Below are 21,644 nucleotides of genomic sequence, written 5' to 3' on the forward strand. Positions count from 1 at the left end.
TGACACTGTATGTCAGTTATACGATAGAAAAGACTCGTAAGGACCGATTGGTCGGATAAACACAATCTTTCCATAGTTTTCAAGATGAGTTGCAGTACCTCTAACACGATATGTATGTACTAAAAATTACTTTGTTTTTCAATTTGATGGATCAGGAAAGAGACAATGTCGTCTAAAAGTATTAGAGTAAAAACAGACTAAAAGTTTCCGTTGAAAGTAAAGAAGTAATGCAACGCCACTGTTATATCTAATATTCCCTGTCTAATCACCTTGAAATTACATACGATAATTTGAAAATGGTGCATATATCTTTTACAAAAATAGAGATGGACTTTCCCTAAACTATTCGATCGAATGTACATTTAAAACTTAATTATTAATGCATAAAAAAAAACTAATTAAACATTGTGTATCTCTAGTTTCAAAAATGCTTTATTAGTGCGAATTATGAGAAATAATGTTAATGACCATATTTTAAATTTGTGAAATTCATTTCTAGGTCCATCTCTGTGCAACAAGAGTAAAGAGTAATAATCTGAGCAACGTAATGCTGATGTTGTCGTTAAGAATCTTTGGTAAACAAATATTTCAATGTTTACGTGCTAGTGGTCTTACGCTTACAAACAACCCCATTAAAACTTACTTAGATATATTATTTTGTATATAGTAATTGGAATGAGACAATGTCGTCCGTACGTCGAAGTCGGGCAGTCTGGTTTCACCGTGCAAACCGTCAGGACCCAAACAACTAAGGAGAAATCATCTTTTTGGCAGCATAATATACAAGGCAGCAATAACTTTATACAGAATTCCTAAATGTTTGGACATGACGATTTTGTTCCGCAAACTCGATCATTACATGTACTCTCTATGCGTTGAGTAATCGTTCAATGATTTAATTTCAAATTTCATTCAGTTTTATGCACGTGGACAAGATCATATACATACAAGATGATAGAACAGGGACACAGATAGTTTTCCATACTTATTGTGCATTACTTTGACGTCGGTGCAACTTCAAATGCGAAATAAATCGATAATTTCTAGTTTTGCTCGGGACGTAAAATAATGAAATAAATGTGATTTTATTGTTATTAGAACGATACGAAAACATAATAATTCACTCGATCAATAGTTCGGCCTAATAGTTCTCATTTGGAGAACAAGATGTTCTCCATTCTAACGTAAAAAGAGAAAAAATATTCAGTGTGATATTGCAAAACTATTGTTGCCAGGAAAGCTTCTATATTATATAACTGTTCCCAAAGGTTGTCCGCTGCGATGAGTCCAATATTTTCTAAGATGTATACGCACAGTTTCAAATTCAGTCAGGCAAAGTCGTAAGGATCGATAGTTTTGCTAGAACAAGGTTGAACGTCGTCGGGTGGTGGTTGCCATTGTCCAGACCACATGGCTGTACGAGCCATGGTTGTTTCCGCTTTTTCAATGCTGTTAGTGGACGTGCATTCCATCTCCCAGTGGAAACCATTTTGTGTCACTTGCATCGAACTAGATTCATTTATGCCGCAATAGCCCTGTACGTTACCGTAAACTGGCATTTGCGAACTTTTATTCCTAACTTGCATAGAACCACTGCCTCTATGCTCGGCGCCAGGCCAAGGCCTAGATTGCTCCACCGATTGCAGAGGTAATTTTCGCGGTACCCGTCTAGTTTTATTATCGTCCGTAATATGACCACTATCAGTTTTGGTACTTATTAAGTTCCCATCGCCCGTCGAACTAGTATCACCATCTCTTCTTCGCCTTCTTCTTCTCCTTTCAATGTCAACATCGTCCCTTTGATTATCTTCTGTATTCTCCTCGGAAGGTAAAAAATGTTGCCTCGCAGAAGCCCAATGATCTTTCCTATTAACACCTTGTTTATATTTTGCGTGATTATCATTGTCGTGATGACCGTTATTCGTATTTGTATCACTATCCGCATTTTGTTTCTTTGACTGTTGATTTTTCACCACCCACGAAGTAGGCCTCTTAGGGCTACGTTCTTTCAGAGTTACCTGTCATAATGCAAATTGTTAGCAACGATTCCAAATCTATTTATAAGCAATTGAGGATAATTGAAACTACTTACTCCAGAAGAGGAAGAATTATCAACAGGTTTGTAAAGTTGCGTTGGTGTATGATTACGACTATCCGGACTCCTACAACTAGAGCCGCTGCGACCGTGTATCCATGAAAGTAAGAATGCTAAAATAGCACATGACAGACCGAGTGCTGCCGCAGCAGATAACTGAGAACGAGTGCGTTTTGGCACCCAGCCTCCACTGTGGTATTCCCATATAGAGCATGCCAATAACGCACTACTCAAGGCATAAGATAAGCCTATACCAGTGAATACCCAAGCATTCTATAAGAGGTGGATTCTATCAGATACATCAGTCAAGATACGAGATAGCTAATAATACCAATTAAAAAATGTATACGTTTAGTTGTACGGTATTAACATTGCAAAAAAAAATAAAATATATATTATGCATATTATCAGCTACTCACCAATTTAGCCCAATTGAGAGGGAAAACATAGACAACGTGCGAAATATCAAGGAAGAGGAGCAACGCAGTGACCAAAAAACAGAAAACTGCTACAAAGATCATGAAACGCAGCCGTCCGACTAAAGGCAACATAAATAAGCTGACCTTGGCAGTGCCGGAGCTGCATAACGTTGCCAAACACGCTGCAGATGATATCTACGCAAACAATTTACTTTAATATTATTCTAGAGATCGATAAACGACGAATCGTTAACTGCAATGTTACTTACAAGTAGTAAGAGTCTAACAACACCGATAGCTGTTTTAAAGTGTCCCTGTATGTCGCAATAAAGAACCAAGTGGCTTGCTCTTGGCCAAGCCAAAGGATTAGAGGAAGAGCCATGGTGATCGCCATAGTCGTATTGACCATGATAATTAGCATGCGAGTCCCATGAATGGACTGTCGAATGGACCCCTGGTGAATCCAGCTCCAAAGGTTGGGAGCTAATTTGCCCCCCTGTCCTACTGCCTGCTATTAATACAATATCGAACAATGTACACATTCATATCGCTTTAAAACGTTTTCGACAACTGTTATTAGCAACAAATCAAAATCTATTAACTATCATTTACTTTTCATTGTTATCGTACCGATTTCAAAGTCTTGAATATCCTCAGGTCTAGAATACGCAGAGGGTGGTAATTCCAGGTCACGAATCTCCTCTAAGAGAAGCACCTCTATCTCGTCGGCTGCATATAAGTCCGAGACCGAGTGAAGATGATGCCGAGTCTCGTTCATTACTTAGGCACACTCGATTGTTTACTCCTTCCTGCCTGCCGACAATCTTCTCTATTTGCTCCACTATTAACCACCATTCATTACTCATCGAACTTAATAGTTGCTCCATTTGTTTGTTAGCCATTGTGTGCACATACTGTGTGCCATTCTGTTCCTGCAGCCAATACCACCCCTCCACCTTCGCACCACACCTACAGGAATCAATTTAATGTTGTCTAACAACAATACGACGCAAAGAATTGCATACAATTGTAGGTTCTTCGATGCTATGGCATGCGTACATAAGAATAGGGAATAAATGTTTAAATTAAATAAACAAACGAATACAGTTGTAAATAAAATTAATTTATTTTGCATAATAACATAACAACAAAGTGATAAATAAAAGTAAACTTGGTTAAACTAAAAATAAAACTGTTGCTTAAAATAAATAAAAATTATAATTTAACATATTAACGATAACATAAACGCATGAACTTGAGAAATTACAGAAAATATAAATTGGTGCGTATAAATAATCACGAAGTGCATATTTAACCTACTCCATACGTGTATAATATACATTTGTAAATATCAATTGTGTTTTGAGAACGGTGAAAGAATTTTTCCGGTCTAACATAAATTTCGTGATGTATGCCTAGAAACATTCATTCTTAGCTACGCTATTAATTTAAAATAAATATGCGTACACGAATGTATAATAAACTAAATTGGAGTATTATTATAAATATAAATGATAAACGAACTGTAAGTAATTATACACGTAACATATCATTGTTCGATCAGGAAAAAAAATTGAATACAACTGAAGCAAAATTAATGAGAAGATTTTTCACCAAGCTGTCAATTGTACATACGATACCAATTGCATAAAACACACGTGAAAATAAATAAAACCGTAATCCATAGTTACTTATATTTTTTCTGATAAAGTGTCCGTTAATTCTAAATCCACATGTGGTTGCATGTGACATCCGTCGGAATGTACCAAGTGCAACGTTAAACAAAACCACATTTCACAAGGGACCGACCGACACGTACCTCGAATTTCTTTTCGTTGAATAAGACGCGTAGATCACATTTTTCCAAAATTTTTCATAATAAATTCGGTGACCGTCTAAAGAATAGCCGCCATTGCCTTTTTGCTGTTTTTGCTCGTGACTACATTCGTCGCGGCGACCCAGAAACAATAGATGGTACAACTTCTCTGATCTTTGCGACGACGTTCCTCGATTACATCGCTACGAGACTTCTAACAACAACGAGTCCATTCAAAAAGATCACCGCTCGCTAAGCCGCTCATTGAGCGGGTTTTAGTACCAATCGCGCCATCGATGGGAAAACGCCCAACTTTCTAGCGAAAATAATTTCCGACGTTTCTGTAAGATGGCGCCACAGAAACATTTTAATCAATTATTCATATAAATGCATAATTAATATGATTCTTTGCTTTCTAACACTACAATATATAAATTTTAATATTAAATTTATCATTTTCAATGAAAACTTATTTAATCTAGCAATAATTATCAACCCTTTAGTTAGTGGCGCCATTTACCGGTTACAATGGGAACTATTTTCACTACAAACTTAAGCATTTTCCCACCGATGGCGACACTGACAGTAAAACTTGCTCACAGAGTAGCTTAGTGAGCGGTATCTTTAAAATATGCTCTTATACACCTATATCTCAAGCTGAAATGTTTGTTACAACTGATACCAGCAGTTGCATATTTTATTTAAATAACGTATACACAAATATACTGACCATTTCACAGCTGCTGGTACACGTCTGTCCCAACAGCCTAGTATAATTTATATTTTTTCTGTTTAAGTTGAAATGATACGTATATATATATATATATATACAGTGAATACAGTAAATGCATCACCATTGTATCGAAAATCTATTATGAAATTTGAATAACGTCACCTAATCGCTCTAGTAGCGCGATAAGTACCGGAACACTGCAGAACACCGGAAAGCGAAGGCGAAGGGGCAGAACCAGAACGATACGATACTTGTCCGCTTGGTCGCTTCCCCTCACGTGGCACAAATCTGTGTCACCGGGTATAGATACAAGCAGATATATACAAGTTGTTACCTCGACCTCGACCTGTCAAATTGACAGCAAAAGTATGTTTCAGTGTGCTTGCCAATATTAAGATTACAAAATCTCTTTTAATTAATCGCAAAGTGCTAATTATGTGTATTAAAGAAATATGATATTTGTAAGTCACTTGTTCAATCGTAAATCACGTTTAGAAGTCGTTCAAGTTTCTTCTAGCTATAAGCATTAACCCACAACTCAAAGCATTTTAAACCAGCGTCTTCCGCCATGAACACATAGTAAGTGTTTTGATAATTTCTTCAAAATTATCGTTATTCAAAACAAAAAAAATTTATTTCTGCTAAATATTGCGTACAGTTCAAGTAACGCGTGATCGTTTATCGCTTGCGATAGATAACATACCTTCCCACGCACTAACAACTGCGCTACATATGTTATTGTTTTCATTTTTATTTTTTTCATAAATAATGTATGGTATACATGTATATATGAAAGTATTGTAATTTACAGTAACAGAACTGGACCAGGTATATCAGGAAATGCTTTCGATTGTTGGGTACAGAGAACCAATATGCACGACGATTCTGCAATTACAAAGATGCAACATCAGTTCTGGGTTACAAAGCAAGCCTTATCACGAAAGTTAGGGAAAAAGGAAGACGAATGTATAGTAGCATCCGACGCGGAATTGGATGCCAAGCTAGAATTATTCCGTAGCATACAAGAGTCTTGCTCTTACTTACAAAGAGTTATCGACAAATATCAAGAACGATTATGCAGTAAGTTTTAATTATACTCGTATCGACGAGCATAATACAATTTACAGGTAATGACCTATCTAACATTTATTTGCATCGGTAATCTAACTATGCCTCGATTTATCTACACAAGTTTGGTAATCTTGATGCAAGCAGAATATGAAATAAGATTTCATTTAAATAAATAACTAATTTGCAAAATTTTACAGACCTTGCACAGGAAGAAAATGCGATGGGACGGTTCCTTAAAGATGCCGGTAAACAAGACAAAACTAGAGCTGGCAAGATGATGTCGGCAGTTGGGAAGTCGTTATCTTATTCCGGTCAACAAAGACTTGCGCTAAGAGCTCCGCTAGGTCGATTGTACCAGGAAGTAGAAACATTTAGACAGAGAGCAATCGAAGACACATTACAAAATGTTCAAGCGATGGAGAAGGCTCGTACGGAATACAGAGCAGCTTTGTCATGGATGAAGAATGTTTCTCAAGAATTAGATCCCGATACATCGAAACAATTGGAAAGATTTCGCAAAGTTCAAACACGCGTCAGACAGTAAGTACTATTCGTCGTTATTCGTTAACATTGATTTCCATGTATGCCGAAATACTCTTACGTTTGTTACATTTTGATTAACATAGAGGCAAGATAGCATTCGATAACTTGGCCTTGGATTGTCTTCAGAAAGTAGATTTACTAGCAGCAGCAAGATGCAACATGTTCAGTCATGCTCTAGTTTTGTACCAAAGCACACTTTTAAATTTCACCAAAAAATCGGCACAAGCATACTCTACGATAGCGAGCAGTTTCAAAGGCTATCAACGATACGATTTTATGGTTGTAAAAGAACTTGCCGAACCTTCGAGTAAATTGGCTCAAGAAACTGGAGGTGACGATGATCCTGACGATAAAGACAAGTGAGTCGAAAGTTGGATAAAGTATTAATAATGAAAACGTTACTCTACCAATACAATGTTCTCCATTACAGATTACCGTTTTTTGACATGGATTATCACGATAGCGTAGAAGAAGCCGAAGAAGTAAAGCCTACTACGCACAGCTCGTTTGAAACGAACGAACAAGATGAAAAATTATTGGATATCGAATGCGACACAAAGAATATGCTGGATTTGGAAGATTTAGATATTAATTCCAGTTCTTCAAAAAATGGAATCATTCCGCCCACTTCTAATATAGAACACAAAGAAGATCTCAATCAACTTTTTGACAATCTAGTTTTAGATAATAATGTGTCTCCTAACAGAGAACAATCGATACATACAAATTTTGAACAAACTCTGGGAATGGATATATTTAACAAATCTGATACGAATTTTAATTTGAGGAAACTGCCTTCCTTAGAAGTACAAGATCAAGGCGAACAATCTCTGCAATCCCTTACGTCTGAAAATATAGCTCTTTTAAATGACATTCTCAGCGATAAACAAAGCTTTGGTAACGAATGGGAGGTATTATCCACCGACACTTTTTTACCACCAAATATCTTAAAACAAAGCTTAGGTGATGCAACGCTTGGTGTTGGACAAAAAAGCATACCTACTACTAATATAGATGACAAAGTAAGTAAAAATCAATAATATTTATTAATCGCTACGCATTAATTCGTAATTGTTTTCGTTATAATCGTATCACTTAGAAGAACAAGGTTTTATAAAAACTAATTGCTCAAGCAACCATATTACTAAAGAATTTTGTATTGCTTCTTTCCTTAGAAAACAAGTAAGACTGGGAAACAAAAGGGTAATTCCTGGTTGGACTTATTCGCTGAATTGGATCCATTAGCTAACAACCCAATGGAGAAACTTTCCAGCGATAGCAATGTATCTGCTTAATTTTTTAAAGCGCTTACATAATATTACCATGATACGTGATTAGTTGCAATTTATGGCAACAATCAGAAGAGACGAAGAGTTTATTTTTATCAAACAGGATAATGTTCACAGTATTATCCAATCCGTACATTTACATTGATATTTCGTATTTATTATTTGAAACATAACATTCCGAGTTTGTTAGACTTAATTAATGAAACTAGTAAGAAAATGATAAGAATCAAAAATATTTAAATTACGCAAGTATCTTTTCAAACTCCATACCAAAGATGTGAAATTTGATAGTTTGTAAACGTGTGCTAGTCAAATACTTCTTTTAAATACATTAAAAATTAAAACCATTATTTCATGATAATAAATAGAGTTATCAACTTTCCTACACTTGCATTTATAATAAAATATGCTCACCAAAGTTTAAGTATATCATACAAATATTTGTAATTTGTTATTACATCACTTAAAACTTTTTCAAACAATTTTTTTAATATCATTACAAACAATTCATGTTTAGAAAATTTACGAAACAATTATTACGCACTGCATATCATTTTTCACTTTTTTTTTTTAAATATACAGAAATATTGCATACCGCTTTCTCTTTTAAATAAAATAAATATAACATAAAACAGATTAGATCATTGAGACATCGTTTTTGTATCTTTCCTATATAAATATAAAACGCTTATGCATTAACAAAGTACAGGATCACAGTGTTAACACCAAAATATAATTGTATTTCAAGTATAAAAGAATTCTAAATCAAAACCTAATTTGCATCGGTAACATGTTTAAATTTAGGCATCGTAAAATTGTGCCATGGCAGTTCTCACCCTGAAAAAAGAATAATAAATATATGTTAAAAAATGTTTACATGCGATTACAACATTAATATGTTGTAACACAAAGAATAATTTTTAACGACAAATTGAATTAGTTTAAAAAATTATTTAGCATACTTATCGAATAATTGAAGGTCCTTGCTATGACGTAATTGTTGTAGAATACGATAAAAGCCTAATTCTCTTAAACGTGTTTGCCGCTGCGCAGCTCCAGGTTCCTCTCTCCAGACTAGGTTGCACACACAAAAAACTGCCGCGACTTGCAGCTTTACGTTATTATGCATCTGAGATAATATAAAAATAATAAATGAATGCTGTTGAATTGTAATCGATACGTTATAGAAAAAATATAAAGAAAGAGAAGTATTTCTACGAACCATGTAATCCATAAGCTTTTTAAGCACATCTTCGTTAGCCATAATATGATCTTTCGCTCGATTGCCATCGGCTACATTTGCTAAAATACATAGAGCTTGTTCCTTCACGTCGGCTGGATGTCTTGGATCTTCCAAAACCAATATTACAGCTTGCATAACGTGTGCAGCGTGTTCGCCCATTATGCGATCAATGTGCGCTTTAGTAGAAAGCAAATTTCGTAATAAACCCAATGTCTTCATTAAGACTGGTATATCTTGATCAGCCAAGAGACAAAAGATTTGATCGGTTCCCAAACACGATAGAATCTGTAACTTCACTTGTTGTTCAGCTTGAAAAGCGACGTTCATCAAAGCCCAGATTCCGTTTAAACGTAACGCTGGCGTACATCGTTTTGTAAGCGAGCACAACAACTCTATTCCACCGGATTCAAGAATTGGTTCTTTGCTTGGACTAAATTCCAATAATAAGTTACATAAAGTACTCGAGGCAACAGTTAATAAATCAACTTCGCTTTCGCCTCTACCTACATGATATAATGACATTAATAACAGTAAACATTTCTAACAAAATTTTATTAATTACTAACGATCTTTGGGATGTATAGTTATTTATTTTCCGTTTAAAAATTATTTGTCTCACGTTTCGAAAGAGTATAAAAGTATAGTAAGAGAATTTCAGTACAAAGAAATTTTTTAGTTAGACACGAGTGATAAAAATAGTATCATATTTTACCCTCCAATCCTTTATCTGCTCCATGCAACAACTGCATAAGCGGCCTCCAAACCGCATGATCTTGAAAAGTCGTTCGGAGTTGTTGAACGCTTCTAGAAAGTGAATGTAGACATCTAACTGCTGCGAGACGTACATGAGAGCCTCCAGGATCCTGAAGACCCGACACTACCTGCTCCATAAGACTTTTTGTCTCGATAATACGTTTCCGTATATCTTCATCATTGGCACCGAGAGATGCAAATGCTCTAAATGCAGCTTGTCGCATATCTTGTGATAGAGTTGCATCTTGTACCTGAACACATTAACAACGTTAAACGTACAAAACGAATACATTAAGATTGTATTGGACTTACAGGTGGATGAGGTCGTAATAATTCTGCCAGTGTAGGAATTAAATGATTACTAATAGAAGCTAGACGTTGTAATTCGGTATTAACTTCGGTAAGAAAAGCCAACGTTTCAGCTGCAGCCACTCTTTCGCAAGGCGGACGATCTCTGTGACAGAGCCTCACCAAACAAGGTAATGCACGGTATGTAATTCTTGGATCTTTATATATTAGAACTCCAGTTCTATGCATATACGTAACGCATCTTGCAGCTTCGAGTTGAATTAAGGAGCTCTTTTCACGACCCATCAGTTGCCCTAATGCTACAGGTACAAGTCTACCCTGCAACGAGTTACTCGTGGTCGCTGAAGCTACCATAACACATACCCTGTAATTTTTGTAACACATATTCGCTAAACAAGCCAAAGCTGATAATTGCACGTCAGGTAACGGAGAATCCAATTGCATTGCTAACGTTTCCACCGCACCCCCCTTGGATAACGCATTCTGCTCTTCCGTTGTCTACCGAAAACGATACGAATCAATATTATAAATTATCGTGCGATTCGATGATTACATTTAATTCCACTGTCTCTTTACCTTGCATGCCGTTGTTAGAATTCTTGCCACGCAGATTTGACAAGTCACAGATCGATTGGCTAATGACACCAACCTCGGCACCAATGCAGGATCTTGATATATCGAATGAACAGGAGCTGCTGGGTGTTGAAATACTGTACGTAAACAACGTAAGCATGCCTCATTTAACAAATCTGATACTTTTGGTTTTCCTTCTGAATGCGCATCTGAGATAGGTGTGGATAATAAAACCTGAAAAAGTAATGGCACTACGCCAAGATCTATGAGTGCCAGTACATGTTGATCTGTTCCTTTGGCCAAAGAACCCAAAGTCACGGCAGACTCAAGTCTTATGCGATCTCCAATTGTGCCAGATGAATCCCCGAGAAGCTGCAACAAGCGCGGTACCACGCCTTGAGCTATTACAGAACCCTTCTGTCTGTTACTTCCAATGACTGAATTCTTCAGGCAACTGAGAAATACGAAGAATCGAAAATCAGAGATGACATATATAACATTCAAAGTATATTAATCGATAGAGAAAACCAGAGAAAATTGATAAATATCGAACTTAACCCGATAATATTCCCTTGTTAATGTTTTTGTTATGCTATACCTTGCAATGGTTCGAATAAATAATAACTTTTAACGGATAAATTTAAAGGTTAGGTTCAATTTCTACTCACATAATAGCTTCTAAGCATTTTTGGGGATCTGGCGAATACAGTTCATCGATGTAACTTCTCGAGCTCTCCACATCCTGTCATATAATCAGACAGTCATTTATCCCTTCGAATTTTACGATGGGAACAGAAAAAATGAGTCTTGATTGTCAAAAGCAGAAGGAAACCGGTAATGCGTATACCTTCTCAATGTAGTCGACTTACCATGAATGGCTGCATCACCGAGACCATGCTTCTTCCCTTTCGTTTTTACATAAAGATATTACAACATTCACTCACAAAAATCTTGAATTAATTCAACCGATAACCACGAGGAATCGTGAAACCGAGTTTGTTTGTTACGTGAACGCTCACCGCTCACCGTTTCATTTGCCAGAAATTGGGTTCTCAAATAAATTTTTACCAAGTTTAGTGTTGCCACTACCCATACAATTATCCTACTGCAATATCTAGTAAAATATTCACTTTTACAATTCTTTTTAAGCAAATATCGATGCATAAGTAAAATATTACGAATTTATGAATTTCTACTTATCGTAAAATAGATTGTCCACTTTCAACTGATATTTGCAAAATTGTACATTTTTTCTACAAGTAGGCTATAGTGACCTTCGTGTAGCTATTGGTAATATCTGGATCCTTCGACCATAAATACTTGAAAAGTGATTTGAATTGCATGTTGAGGAAATTTTCTGTTTTCAGGTTGAACAAGAAATTCGCAAGAGAATCATTAGACGAATAAGAAACATGTATTTATGAATTTTCCCCTAAATTTTTTATTTTATTGGCGATAGATGCAAACATCCACGTGTACACCAAGTAAACATCAAACGGTACGACGAAAACGGCTTTTTACAATGATAGTCTGGAATCCGGAACGTTTCGTGATATATAATCTTTGCATGGTTCCATAGAGGAAGGTGTGTTAAAAATATTCTCCTTATTATTACTTGGATTGTGGGATTTTGTTGAATTTGAAAGATACCAGTCACCATCTAACGGAAAGAGTGCCAACTAATTTAACTACAAACTTGGGCGTTTTTCCATCGATGGCGCCACCATTACTTTCAATCAATTACACATTATATCTCATAAAATTATCACTCCTTGCCTTATAACACTGCAATATATTAGTTTACATGTTAAACTTATCATCTTTATGAATAGTTATTTAATTCAACAATATTTATCGACACTTTAGTTGATGGCGCCATCTAGCGGGAAGAGTGTAAACTATTTTCGCTACAAACTTGGGCGTTTTCCTATCGATGCCACCACTAGTACTAATAACAAAAGAGTATTTGTTTGATGTCGAGGACTGAAGAGGGTGGATAACCTCAATGAACATCAATTCTGCGATTCTCTGAAGATACTTGTGTCTATTAAAAGTTCTAACAAATATGATTATGGATTCGCTAGACGAATATTTGGAAACTGTGGCTGGTTATATATTCGATAACGATAAACTGGTGAGTACTTTGAATATATACTTTATTTGACAAAGTGTATTCTTATTCCTTAACCCTTCAGCTGGCGCGTATGTGTAAAAGAATCATACCGTATTTAAAAAATATACAATGCGCCTGTAGGGTGGTTAAATATCAAATTTGTTATATGTCGATATTCTTTAATTGTTCAACAAAAAAAAAGTGTTTGTATAATGGTCAAGTATTTAAAATAACTTTAGGTTACATATAAATGGTTGAGCAAAGAATTGGAAGTTCACGTTAATATTGCAAAGCAGATTTTATGGGCATTCTGGCAAAGATATAAAGAAGAGAAAAGTTTTGAATGCTCTTTCTTGTTGATGGGTGTTTTGCACGACAGTGGTATGCGTGTTGAAGTTTTAAAGGAGAAAGATTTATCGAGAGGAAAAGAAAAGTTTGCCAAAATTGTATCTGAACACGTTTATAGTCTACAAAAAGTACTTCCTGAGGTACAGATACTTGGACTTGCAGAAAATGGAAGTATCAAACACAGTGCAATCAAGTGTTTGGAATATAACGTGCGTAATGACAAGGAAATGCATATGCTACGTTGGGGTGCTGTATCAACAGAAGTACAGCTTATTACACAAGAAAAAGTAGAGTCGCCACCTAAACCTACCAATGAAGCAATACAGAAAAGTCCAGAAAAGAAATCAGTTGGTACAAAGAAAAGTACTCAGAAAAAAGGTTTCGATAATCTGTTTGGAAAAACTGGCAATAAGCAAAAAAGTCCCTCATCCACATCATCTAGTACAGAAAAAATGGAAGAGAATGCTTCTAGCCAAATAAAACTAAAATCATCTAAGGCAACTATGCTTGAATCACCGAAAAAGCTTGCAAAGAAAGGTGGACTTGATGTCTTTTTACAGCAAGGTAAAAATTCAGGAAAAGTTACAAATCCTGTACCTTTGGAAATAAAGGAAAGTACAAATTCCACGACAAACGAAAACACTGAGAAGAAAATTACCCTTGAAAATAACAATAAGCAAAAGAAAAATAAATTTAATACGCGTGGAAAGAAACGCAATCGAAGCAAAGAAGTTACCGCTGGTGTAAAGAAACGGAAGCGCATTACGATAGAGAGCGATTCCAGCGATACCGAATTGTCAGATGAAGAACAAGAAGAGGGAGAAGAACTGCCCTCAGCTGAAAAAATTTCTCCTGTAAAGGCATGTTCTCCTTCTCCACCAAAAATCAAACTTGAAGGTGGAAAACGCAAGGTCTTAAAGTTGGTAGATAAAACATTTGAAGAGGATGGATATTTTGTAACAAAAAAAGTACATGTTTACGAAAGTTGTTCCGAAGATGAACCAGAAGTTACAGAAGCAAAGAAGTCTGTTGCACCCGAGTTGCATCCAGAAAAAAAAGGGAAGAAGACTAACACTAAACAAACGAATTTAATGAACTATTTTAGAAAATCATAGCATACTTTATTATCATTTATAACTCATAGAATATAATTATTGCGACATGTTGTAGTATTGGTATATCAGTGTACAAACTATGAATAAAAGTTCGCTTTATGAAAATTAAATGTAAATAGCTCGTATACAGTCATCTTAAGATTGATATTATTAAGATAATTCCAGGTATAAATTAGATACCATGAAATAGATACAGAATCACTAACTAAACACAATTATCAGATATGTTATCATAAGAAAAGCCAAACTCGTGTTACATCCTGCAGGGTATGAGTAATAATTATACCGTGATTCTCAAACGGTAAAGTACGTTTGACATGTATTAAGTTGTAATTATTTAATATAATGTTTATTTACTTGCGTTTAACTGTATTCTGCTTCTTATGCACAATATCTAGTTCTTTATGTGATATATGTGTCACATGCTCATGTTCAACTACATGTAAGTAATTTTTATAAATCAAATTTAACTCTTCAAACGAAGTTTTCATAAAAACTATTTCTCAGTTGTATACGTAAATATTCATACGATTATATTTAGAAATGCAACTATAACTGCATGAAATATTACATATTAATAAATCAATTTTACACATTGCAGTAGATGGATTGCCAATAATTGATTGTCACGAAAGAGATTTGGAAAGAAATGATATGCTTATTTCGGAACTGTTAATGTTAGATGAAAATAAAGTGAACAACAAACTTATATTGTCCAAGAACCAAATAATCAACTTATCTCCTCATTTATTGAAAAAATTGAGACTTTTAAAGAGCATTGATTTATCTGAAAATTTTATGAAACAAATATACATAATATTATATACAAACTTGAATAGTCTTGAAGATTTAAATCTTTCTAAAAATGCAATAACAACATTTGATGACTTGTTACTCAGAGAAGTTCCTTCATTGCTAACATTAAATTTGAGTTATAATCAGATTGACACAATACAGCATACAATAGGCGAAACTATAACCAACATTAACTCCTTAGATCTTTCGCATAATAATATATCCAATTTTCCTAACAAGTTTTTTGATTCGTTAACAAATTTACAGTATCTGGACCTTTCATTTAACAGAATCAATTCCTTAGAAGAGTATGGTTTAACGCATCTGAATTCTCTGAAAACAGTTTACATAAACAACAATTTTCTTACTTTCTTACATATGAAAATGTTTCCAAAGTCTTTACTCAACCTGTACTCTGGATATAATCTAATAACAGAAATATTTTATGAACCATCTGAAATCGAAGTACTGAACATAGAGTATAATCGACTCTTTAAAATACGCTCAAATGCGATAGCATTGAAACATTTAAAACACTTAAATGTTAGTGGAAACATATTATCAGACTTTCCAAACATTTTATGTGAGAATTTGAAAACTTTAGATATATCTTGTAATAACTTATCCTCTATTCCCGAAACATTGTCCACTGCAAATTTTCCATTGTTGGCTACACTTAATGTTAGTAAAAATCCTATTCGAAACTTAATGTTTCGCTCTGAATTAAACTTACAATTATTTGTTGCATCTAATATAAGTATATTGGAAACTATCGATAAAGCTACATTTGCAAAATTAAGAGCACCAGCAAAGGAGTGTATCAATCTTATTATATCTAATAATAAAGGTTTATCTTTAATTCATGAAGAAGCTTTCAAACACATGAATTTATGTTCTGTAAGTTTCATTATTTCATTTCAAAGTATTACCTTTGAACGAATAAGTAATAATTTTGTTATTATCAGTTGGATATAAGCAATAATCAAATTGCCTATATCGCACAAAAATTAGTTCCATGTAATACTAATTCCGTAACGTGCAATGTTAATTTGCAAGGAAATCCGCTTAAATGTAATTGTTCTTTACAATGGATACTGGATGACATGATGCCAAAACTTTATCATACGCAACTTAATCTTTTAGATAATTTGAGGTATATATCTAAATAGATAATTATTAAAATTTTATTTGTTATTCTATTTTAAAGTACGATAAAAATGTACTATTTATTTTAATGTATTTTATTATGCCCTGTCAGGTGTGCTTGGCCTCCGCAACTATCAAAGACGAGAATGTTGCATTGGTATGGATGGAAAGATCGAGTTTTTTGTACTAAAATGTCAGATTTTAGTGAAAAGATGAAGGTTGATGCTACAATAAGTCAAAATGGAGTGATAACATTCAATTCTACTCCTGGTTTTCTTGTAGTTTTAGGAGTAGCTATAGTTGTATTCTCAATTCTAATAATAGTAGGTATCATTTGGACACAAAAGTTACATATAAAAAGGAGAAGAGTCAATAGAAAATTTTGAAATTTACCATTTTTTGTTGTATACATTTATTTATCTTTAATTTAGTTATTTATACTTTAAAACAGTTTGAGTTTAAATATTACTGAATAAATTAGAAGAAAATAAAAGATTCTTACATTTAATACGCAATATGTCTATAAATATGTACACGTACGCATGTATACTGTAGCTTTACGAAAAATTAAAAGAATTACAGACACACGCATGTAAATACATATAGTCTTAAATTCACATATATAAATACAACAGTACTCGTGTAATTATGTATATTTTGAAATATAAAAAAACAGCCGATTTTCGATGCAAATAGTTAAATTAAGACTATACGAACATTCTGTTGACATCGATTTGTTATCAATGAAGTACTCTCTATATTGGAAGGACTTGAGTTTTCATTCGCTTATTTGCGAATTTTAGACGAGCTCGATATTTTACTAAATCTGAATTCTAATAGTTCATTGATTTTCAAATAGATGTCATTCTAAATATCGCTACCCTTATATTCATCTTATTAAGATATTTATATAAAAATCTGATCCCCGTTAACTAATTAAATTAACGATTACTATAAAAATTGCTGATGTATTCAATTACGGTAAACTACGTCGACCCGATATTGAACAATATATATAAAATGAACTTTATACTTAGCAATTATATATCGTCTATTTGCCAGTGACTACACGTCACTCGAGCAGGTGGGTTTTCTCTCAATTCGTTCAAGAAAGTACATATATTTTGATAATATCCTGGTTGACGCCATGTCTCGTTGTGGGTACCTCCCGTGATTGGAAGAATTTTCTTACACGAACTCTTACAATTTTTATAAAGATCTTGCATCATACGTGGCGGTACTAATGTATCCGCCAGTCCGGAAATAAATAACGTAGGTACTGTTACCGACTGCACTTTGAGAATGGACAAATACTATAAACGTAAAAAAATATACCTTTCTTTAGGTGCTACATACAATGTAACTTACTTAAATTTTTATTCCATTGTATAAATCATAATTATTGTAAGAATAATACTGCACCTTATTTTTATATAGAAAAAGTGGCAGGTATTGTAAAAATTTTACTCCGAAAAGAAATGCAGCCATATCAGGAATACTGGTGAAGGTATTCTCAAGGATAAGACACCAAATCTTGTTATAGTTCTCTGGTTTTGTGGCCAAATTGATAGCTACCGCTCCACCTACAAAGAAAGAAATAATTTATATAACATACTCTATAGATAAAATAAATTCTTCGATAGAAATAATTTGCTAGAATATACTACCTAATGACCTTCCATATACAATAATTTCATTGGTATTTATATCGGTTCTATTACGTAAATAATCAATTCCTGCGCAAGCATCCATGTATAATCCTTCTTCAGATGGCGAACCTTGCGATAATCCGTATCCTCTGTACTCCAACATTAAAATATTACACTGGACATTATGATAAAATTCAGCGACATTTGGAAGTCTAAAATGATCCTAGAATTTTTATCTTAAATTTCAAAATAAAATTACATAATAAAAGTGTCACAAAATACTAACCTGTGTCCTATATTACCAGCATTGCCATGAAGATACAATAAGGTAGGCACCTTTCTTGCTCTATCCTCTGGTTGAGGAATAAAGAACATGTGTAACAATGTACCATCTCCCGATCCTGTGTATATACTTTGATAAGGTAAATTAAATATCGACGGTGCAGGAACATATACCCGTGAACTAGTTGGCCATTCTGGACGATACACAAGCCGGTCTTCTTTATGATACAATATACCTGTACAAAAAATAAGATATTAGTTGATAATAAGAAGATATAGAACTAAAACTAATAGCCATGTAACAGACATTAAAGTTATACAATTGAACTTTTCAAGATGAATAAATTTACCTGTAGTAGCGAAACAAAGAAGAAAGAAAGCAGAGATTCCACCGTACAACCAGTACAGAAAAAAACAGGCAAGTATGTAAGTTCCACAAAAAGCCCAACATTTCATAGCTATACTTTTCAATATACGGATGGGTTTACTGCGGGCAAGTCGCACGCATAACGACATGATCGCTTTGTAGTGCTTCCAAATAATTGACTAACGATCATGTGACGCGCTTTTGCATTCACGTACTGTTACGCATTATAATTTGATCATAATTCATAATATTCCGTTGATTCAAGTATTCCAGTCATTGTTAGAAATCTCATAACCTAAAATTCATTTAACGAGCATGATACACTGTCCAAGTTTGAATTTCATTTGAACTGGTAAATAAATAAATGTCTCGTTTCACGAGTAAATTTATTAAAGCGGAGTTCGTTTAACGAGAATAAGATCACTGTAATTTTAAAGGAAGCATCGGGGAAGCATCGGTTAGAAATTGATATCGTTTTTGTCTGGACATAGGTTATATCAATAAAGTGTGTTATCGTTTGGTTGAGTACGAACTACAAATTTTTTTTCGCATCAATGATATACTCTATATTACGATTTCGTGTTGCTTAAAAATATGTTTTTATATCAAACAGATTAAAAACGCGATCATAGTAACGCTCGGAAGATAGTTATCGTGTGAGTCGTGAGTTTATCACGTGTCATCTGAATGTCCAATGCTGTATTCTGATTACTGTTAACTGATGCTATATAACTAATACTACCTTGCATCTTTACACTCAGCAGTTAGTTCGTTAGTTCTACTCTTTGTATCGGGTTCCTTTCCTCGTTTATGTATAGTTATAAATTCAAATTTTGTCTAGAAACTGCTCGCAAACAATGGAGAAAATATTAATCGAGCCCAAAGACGGACTTGTGGTGTCATGTTTGTCTAACCTTCTCGAAACGAGTGCCGAAAAGGCACTTGCAGGTGGTGATACGTTCAAAGTTGGATTATCAGGTGACATATCTCGACTAACTGTCCACTTCATTTATCCTTTTCAAAACAATACAAAAATTATGATCGATCGTCGATCCCATATATCAACATATTTTACGCCGATCAGGTATATTTTAAACAAAAATTAACGATACCACGTCCGTTTCAAATGTGTTAACTTATAGGTTATAAATGAATCAAGAAATTGTATACATATATAATCAACACGTTTTATCTTTATCGTAAATTAAGTGTTCCCTACTTCTAAACTGCAATACTTGCTTTTCAGACATTGATTATTCATTATTCGTAAATTATAACTATTATACGAGAGTGGTCCATATACGTTTTTTATTTATTTATTTATTTATTTATTTATTTATTTATTTATTTTTTTAAATGAAAATTTACATACACGTAACGACAACAAATCTATTAACCTATCGAATAAAAAAAATATCTATTTCCATCAGGGGGGTCTCTTGTAAAATTATTGGCACAGAGTTTACCTAACATTACAACCGATTGGAGCAAATGGTACTTCTTTTTCTGTGACGAGAGAATTGTCCCTTTTGACACTGCTGACTCAACTTATGGAGAATACAAAGCAAAGTTGATCGGGAAAATTCCAGTCACCGATGATCAGTTTATAAAGATTAATCCTGATTTATCTGGTAAAATAATAATGCTTTTATATCCATCTCCCCTTTCTTTGAAAGACTCATTTTTGTAACAATATCGACTATCCTACTTATAGCTGAAGAGGCTGCAAAAGATTACATTAAGAAGATGTCTGTGTTCTTTCCTCCCGATCGTGTCCCATGTTTCGATGTGCTTCTGTTGGGACTGGGTCCAGATGGACACACATGTTCGCTCTTTCCTGGTCATAAAGTTTTAAATGAAACTAGTTTATGGGTCTGCCCTATTAATGATTCTCCTAAACCGCCTCCATCTCGTATTACTCTTACTCTTCCTGTGATAAATAATGCAAAAAAATGTGTATTTGCCATTACTGGATCTGGCAAGGCTGAAATGGTTAAGGTGATTATTTTATTGTAGTTCGAGCGAGTAATTTTGAAATTATATTTATACAAAATTTGTATTTTCATTGTTGCTATTTAATATCTCACAGAAAATCTTGCAAGATAGAGAAAATTTACCAGCCGCTCGTGTACAACCACACAATGGGGAATTATATTGGATCCTAGATGAAGATGCTGCAAAACTTTTAGACACGGCCTAAACAAATTTGATAAAATCAATTACGACATTCCACGTTAATATCATGTTTCGATTCTCGGCAAATTTCTGGAACTCACTATTTTGTATACATATGTGCATCTTACTTAAAATGATATTTAATAGATTAACAAATAACGAAACAATTTCTGACAATTTATTGCTCAAAGGTGATATTTCTTTATTTTAATGTTAGATATTATTCAATGTATAATAGGTTGTGCTCTCATGCATTTTAATAGAATGATTTTCTGATACTTTATATTTTTGTTTATATTTGTATGTGCCGAATAGATACGATACAGTAAGACTTTTTGTATTACTTCAGTAATTTGTCGTCACCGTAAAAGTGTGCAATTTAACTTCGATAATTAAATTATTTTGAATAAATTTGAGAAATAATGTAAACCAAAACTAGCAAACATTATTCGTGAATTTACTAATTCACACGAGAACAATTATCTTTGATAATAAAATAAAAATGTATTATGTTCCTAAAGAATGTACAGGTATCTAGAATACAATCATTCTTTACAAATTCCATAATCCGTTCGTTTTATTCGAAATATACAATTGTAGCGATATTTATTTTTATTTAACCATACAAAAATATAGAATACAAAAGATGAAGGATATTTTTGAATACTACATTCATACTCTATTTTGTAACAACTTTTTAAGCGGAACTAAATATGACGAAGTTGATTTTAATGAGAAGAAACATTAAAAATTAAATAAATAATAAAGTATATGTAATTTTGTAGCACTTTTGTAATTTCCCTAAAATAT

The 21,644-nt window shown here is 33.8% G+C and overlaps 7 protein-coding genes across 13 annotated transcripts; 4 read left to right on the forward strand and 3 right to left on the reverse strand.

The window, feature by feature from the left end:
* Positions 1-1,308: 1,308 nt before the first annotated feature.
* On the reverse strand, positions 1,309-4,571 carry LOC128894988 (uncharacterized). 3 transcript variants are annotated; one of them, XM_054157146.1, is made up of 6 exons: positions 4,334-4,571; positions 3,145-3,483; positions 2,784-3,022; positions 2,515-2,709; positions 2,093-2,368; positions 1,309-2,018 (listed from the first exon to the last, which is right to left on the reverse strand). In XM_054157146.1, exons 2-6 carry the CDS (start codon positions 3,290-3,292, stop codon positions 1,329-1,331), a joined length of 1,548 nt encoding a protein of 515 aa, XP_054013121.1. In that variant the 5' UTR covers positions 3,293-3,483; positions 4,334-4,571; the 3' UTR covers positions 1,309-1,328. The 3 variants fall into 3 exon arrangements, with proteins under 3 accessions (XP_054013121.1, XP_054013119.1, XP_054013120.1); XM_054157144.1 differs by having other exon boundaries at positions 2,784-3,025; positions 3,127-3,483; XM_054157145.1 differs by having other exon boundaries at positions 2,784-3,025; positions 4,334-4,570.
* Positions 4,572-5,222: 651 nt separating this feature from the next.
* LOC128894460 (islet cell autoantigen 1-like protein) lies at positions 5,223-8,327 on the forward strand. Of its 3 annotated transcripts, none has more exons than XM_054156186.1 (6): positions 5,223-5,429; positions 5,875-6,143; positions 6,332-6,674; positions 6,761-7,036; positions 7,108-7,699; positions 7,853-8,327. In XM_054156186.1, the coding sequence occupies exons 2-6, from the start codon at positions 5,936-5,938 to the stop codon at positions 7,970-7,972; spliced, it is 1,539 nt and encodes a 512-aa protein (XP_054012161.1). In that variant the 5' UTR covers positions 5,223-5,429; positions 5,875-5,935; the 3' UTR covers positions 7,973-8,327. The 3 variants fall into 3 exon arrangements, with proteins under 3 accessions (XP_054012161.1, XP_054012159.1, XP_054012160.1); XM_054156184.1 differs by having other exon boundaries at positions 5,354-5,642; XM_054156185.1 differs by having other exon boundaries at positions 5,355-5,524.
* Positions 8,328-8,609: 282 nt separating this feature from the next.
* On the reverse strand, positions 8,610-12,057 carry LOC128894459 (armadillo repeat-containing protein 8-like). Its single transcript, XM_054156182.1, has 8 exons — positions 11,714-12,057; positions 11,513-11,586; positions 10,848-11,298; positions 10,275-10,769; positions 9,922-10,213; positions 9,189-9,712; positions 8,929-9,095; positions 8,610-8,803 (listed from the first exon to the last, which is right to left on the reverse strand). The coding sequence occupies exons 1-8, from the start codon at positions 11,738-11,740 to the stop codon at positions 8,767-8,769; spliced, it is 2,067 nt and encodes a 688-aa protein (XP_054012157.1). The 5' UTR covers positions 11,741-12,057; the 3' UTR covers positions 8,610-8,766.
* Positions 12,058-12,794: 737 nt separating this feature from the next.
* On the forward strand, positions 12,795-14,513 carry LOC128894753 (DNA polymerase delta subunit 3-like). Its single transcript, XM_054156723.1, has 2 exons — positions 12,795-12,978; positions 13,197-14,513. Exons 1-2 carry the CDS (start codon positions 12,910-12,912, stop codon positions 14,418-14,420), a joined length of 1,293 nt encoding a protein of 430 aa, XP_054012698.1. The 5' UTR covers positions 12,795-12,909; the 3' UTR covers positions 14,421-14,513.
* A 143-nt stretch (positions 14,514-14,656) lies between these two features.
* LOC128894750 (protein artichoke-like) lies at positions 14,657-16,747 on the forward strand. Its single transcript, XM_054156718.1, has 4 exons — positions 14,657-14,862; positions 15,022-16,112; positions 16,181-16,368; positions 16,474-16,747. Exons 1-4 carry the CDS (start codon positions 14,766-14,768, stop codon positions 16,745-16,747), a joined length of 1,650 nt encoding a protein of 549 aa, XP_054012693.1. The 5' UTR covers positions 14,657-14,765.
* A 12-nt stretch (positions 16,748-16,759) lies between these two features.
* Positions 16,760-19,539, reverse strand: LOC128894754 (protein ABHD13). 2 transcript variants are annotated; one of them, XM_054156725.1, is made up of 6 exons: positions 19,402-19,539; positions 18,643-18,954; positions 18,297-18,528; positions 18,029-18,222; positions 17,784-17,944; positions 16,760-17,674 (listed from the first exon to the last, which is right to left on the reverse strand). In XM_054156725.1, the coding sequence occupies exons 2-6, from the start codon at positions 18,806-18,808 to the stop codon at positions 17,402-17,404; spliced, it is 1,026 nt and encodes a 341-aa protein (XP_054012700.1). In that variant the 5' UTR covers positions 18,809-18,954; positions 19,402-19,539; the 3' UTR covers positions 16,760-17,401. The 2 variants fall into 2 exon arrangements, with proteins under 2 accessions (XP_054012700.1, XP_054012701.1); XM_054156726.1 differs by having other exon boundaries at positions 17,393-17,674; positions 18,029-18,159.
* LOC128894756 (6-phosphogluconolactonase) lies at positions 18,828-21,393 on the forward strand. 2 transcript variants are annotated; one of them, XM_054156729.1, is made up of 5 exons: positions 18,828-19,011; positions 19,501-19,637; positions 20,090-20,290; positions 20,374-20,657; positions 20,749-21,393. In XM_054156729.1, exons 2-5 carry the CDS (start codon positions 19,517-19,519, stop codon positions 20,857-20,859), a joined length of 717 nt encoding a protein of 238 aa, XP_054012704.1. In that variant the 5' UTR covers positions 18,828-19,011; positions 19,501-19,516; the 3' UTR covers positions 20,860-21,393. The 2 variants fall into 2 exon arrangements, with proteins under 2 accessions (XP_054012704.1, XP_054012703.1); XM_054156728.1 differs by lacking the exon at positions 18,828-19,011 and adding an exon at positions 19,038-19,422.
* The last annotated feature ends 251 nt before the right edge of the window (positions 21,394-21,644 follow it).

Source organism: Hylaeus anthracinus, unplaced genomic scaffold, assembly GCF_026225885.1.
Source record: "Hylaeus anthracinus isolate JK02 unplaced genomic scaffold, UHH_iyHylAnth1.0_haploid 4, whole genome shotgun sequence".
Classification (NCBI taxonomy): domain Eukaryota; kingdom Metazoa; phylum Arthropoda; class Insecta; order Hymenoptera; family Colletidae; genus Hylaeus; species Hylaeus anthracinus.